The sequence below is a fragment of the Triticum aestivum genome, chromosome 7A, assembly GCF_018294505.1.
Source record: "Triticum aestivum cultivar Chinese Spring chromosome 7A, IWGSC CS RefSeq v2.1, whole genome shotgun sequence".
NCBI classification, from domain to species: Eukaryota; Viridiplantae; Streptophyta; class Magnoliopsida; order Poales; family Poaceae; genus Triticum; species Triticum aestivum.
The window spans coordinates 679,330,955-679,334,160 of NC_057812.1; the positions used below are offsets into that span (position 1 = coordinate 679,330,955).

The following is a 3,206-nucleotide window of genomic DNA, read 5'->3' on the forward strand; positions in this document are numbered from 1 at the left end:
GGGATGCCTTGGGCATTCCCAAGCTTAGACTTTTGCCACTTCTTATTCGTCTCATATCAGTATCTCCCCTAGATCTTGAAAACTTCATCCACACAAAACTTCATAAAACTTTCATTGAAGGGTTAGTAAACATATGAACAAATTAACTTCATGTACTGCCGAGACAAGTTTGTATATCCTTTTACAAATGAGAGTGATTCTTCTACACCCACTCTCGGTGCACCCACGGTACACCCACGCAAGAAAACATATCAAAACATTTCGAAAAAATTTAAAACTTCGTAGAAATGATCATCAACAAATGTTATGGGGGCTTACAAAATTTGGTGGTCAAATAACATCCGAGGAGCTCTCTACAAAAAAGACAAAATCACTGAAAATTAGTCAAAATGTACGTGCACTGTTTGAGCAGATTTTGCAATTTTGTCTTTTTTGTAGAGCACTTCTCGAATGCTATTTGACCACCAAACTTTGCAAGCCCTCATGACATTTGTTGATTATCATTTCCACGAAGTTTTAGATTTTTTTTCGAAATGTTTTGATATGTTTTCTTGCGTGGGTGCATCGTGGGTGCACCGAGAGTGGGTGCAGCCACTACTTTCCCTTTACAAATACATGAATCATGCATTTAGATACCATAACGGGATACACTGATCGTTGATAAATCACAAGCTTATCAAGCATGCATGCACGAGCGAGGGAGCCCATGCAAACGCCTGACATATAGTACATGAACTGAAACATAGAAAATATACGTCTGGTGTGTACGTATGGCATGCAAACTAGTTACGAATGCAACGATTATGCATGTATAACATTCATCGATGGTTGGATGGATCAGATGGGGCACGTGAAGTCGGAGGGGCACTTCTTGCCGCACTGGTTGAGGAGGAGGACGATGTCGATGGGGACATTCAGCTTGATGCCAAGGATGTTAGCGTTGATGGCGGTGCAGAGGCACACGGCCGCGTCGAGGTCAGCGAGCCCAGCCAGGAGCGGGCAACACTCCTCATTTGCCGGCACGCCGATCTTGAGCTTCAGCAGGTTCAGCACATTGGCGCACACGCCCAGCTTCAGCGTGTTGATCGAGCAGCTGCCCCCGCCAGTCGACGGCACAGACGGTGGGAGGATCGGTGGGGTAGGTACGACTGGTGGGCAGTAGGGCTCGCAGCCATGCGCCGCGGCAAGGAGGGCCAGGTTCAGGGCGAGGAAAAGGGCGAGCTTGGAGGGCGCCATTGCTACTGATCGATCTTACTGTTCTGTGGCTAAGCTTGTAGGCTTTGCTAGCTTGGGATGGTTTTCTTTGGTTGTTTGAGGTGGTATTTATAGGCCGGTTGTAGTGTGCAAGTGCATGCATGCCATTATCAATCGAGCTAATTAGTTTGACTCTTGCCGTAGTAATTTTGAAAACTTATGCGCAACCATTATTGTACTGGCATGTTACGTGTGTAACATCCATCATTGGAGCTTAATCTGTTCGCTAATGAACAAAAACCTGAGAGCTGGGCCAGGAGGCTTTCCTTTAGTTTCCAAGAAGAGTACTCTTAATATGCATGTTGTCTGCGGTGTGCATATAAATATTTGGTGGCTTTATAAGCGTACATAGCATAGCATCGGACAAAGGAATATATCTGGCATGACAGCGCTACGAGCTGGCGTAACCCTGATCATCAGGGTCACGGGAGACACATATAGGAGAGTTGTATGGTTTTGATTCCATGTGTCTATTATATCTATCGTACTCTGGTTTATTATACTGGCTCATTGGCATGGATGGACACATACGTTCTGCTCGCTGTATAATAATTAGTTAATCTAGCACCATTGATTTTGCCGACGAAGAATTTCACACATTTGCTAAACACCAGGTACCTGAAATTTTCCTTTGCGTCAGTTACAGTCTGTTTTGTGCGAGGACGAAGGCAAGGACGATGTGAGAGGTGACAATGACGAGGACAAGCAGGGGCGAGTACAAAACTTGACTGATGCAGGTTGAGGGTGGAGGTGTGGGGGGCGTCGGAGTTTACTACAGATTGCGCGATGGAGGGAGGTGGCCAGCATGGCGGTTGAGGGGATGGCGGGTTGGCGAGGCGGTGTGCGGCACCTCCTCCGGCCGGAAGGAGGCTGCCAATTAGGGCAGGGTAGATCACGTGGGAGGAGGAGGAGGAACCGTCGCACAGGGGAGGAAGATGTGAGGGGAAGAAGGTTAACAGGTGGCGGCATGATCATGCCATCCAACGGCATGGAAAATTGACTGATGCAGATTTTTTTCCCTTGATACCTGACATATAGGCGGTCCTAATTTCAATACTACTTAAACGCTATGGTGCAAGATAGAGCCCATTTGATTGAGTTAAACAAAATAGTTACATTATGGTTTTCTTTTGGTCGAGAGAACACCATTATAGCTTGCTCGCATTCATGTGAACAAGGGCGTGTAAACAAATTAAGAATTGAACTCTATGGATCAACACTTAAGCATCCGCGTTCCCATCGCATTTCAGGTATAACCTACACGCTAAAATTGAATTACAAAGTTATTGTGAATAAAGAGCCCCCCTGTTTGCTCCTAGGGCCAGCTTGGGCTGAAACTTCACTCCTGCCACGGTCACCCGTCACTCCTTGTTTCTTTTAGAAAAGTATATCTTGTGTCTCTGGACTGTCTTGAAAGTATAGAAATGATCCCTCAACTTCAAACTAACAAATCTTAGTACCCCAAATTCTAATACGGGATTACTTTAGTCCCTTGTCTCAACAAAAGAGGTTTCATGCTCACTTGGCGTGGTTTTGACTAGTCATCGCCAACGTGGAAATCGTCTTCCTTCCCATTGTAACCCAGCTGGGTATTTTTTTTGGCAGTTGGTGCGCGTCGAGCAATAAAAGAAGAAGGTAGGCCTGGGGCTTGTGTGGCTAGCGGCAGGGCACAGAGAGGGTGCAGGGGTGAAAGATCGTGGATGTCGCCTAGGGGGTGAATAGATGCTTTAAAATAATTACGGTTTAGACTTGAACAAATGCGGAATAAAACTAGCGTTTAATTTATCAAGCACAAAACCTAAAACAATTAGGCTCACCTATGTGCACCAACAACTTATAATATGGAAGATAAACAACTAAGTGATAGCAAGATATATAACATGAAACATTATGGCTATCACAAAGTAAAGTGCATAAGTAAAGTGCTCATGTAAGAGATAACCGGGGCATGC

At 45.3% G+C, this 3,206-nt stretch overlaps 1 protein-coding gene across 1 annotated transcript; it reads right to left on the reverse strand.

Annotated features, from left to right (window-relative positions):
- Positions 1 to 609: 609 nt before the first annotated feature.
- Positions 610 to 1,279, reverse strand: LOC123154681 (cortical cell-delineating protein-like). The gene has a single exon (XM_044573342.1). It carries the CDS (start codon positions 1,234 to 1,236, stop codon positions 838 to 840), a length of 399 nt encoding a protein of 132 aa, XP_044429277.1. The 5' UTR covers positions 1,237 to 1,279; the 3' UTR covers positions 610 to 837.
- Between the last annotated feature and the right edge of the window lie 1,927 nt (positions 1,280 to 3,206).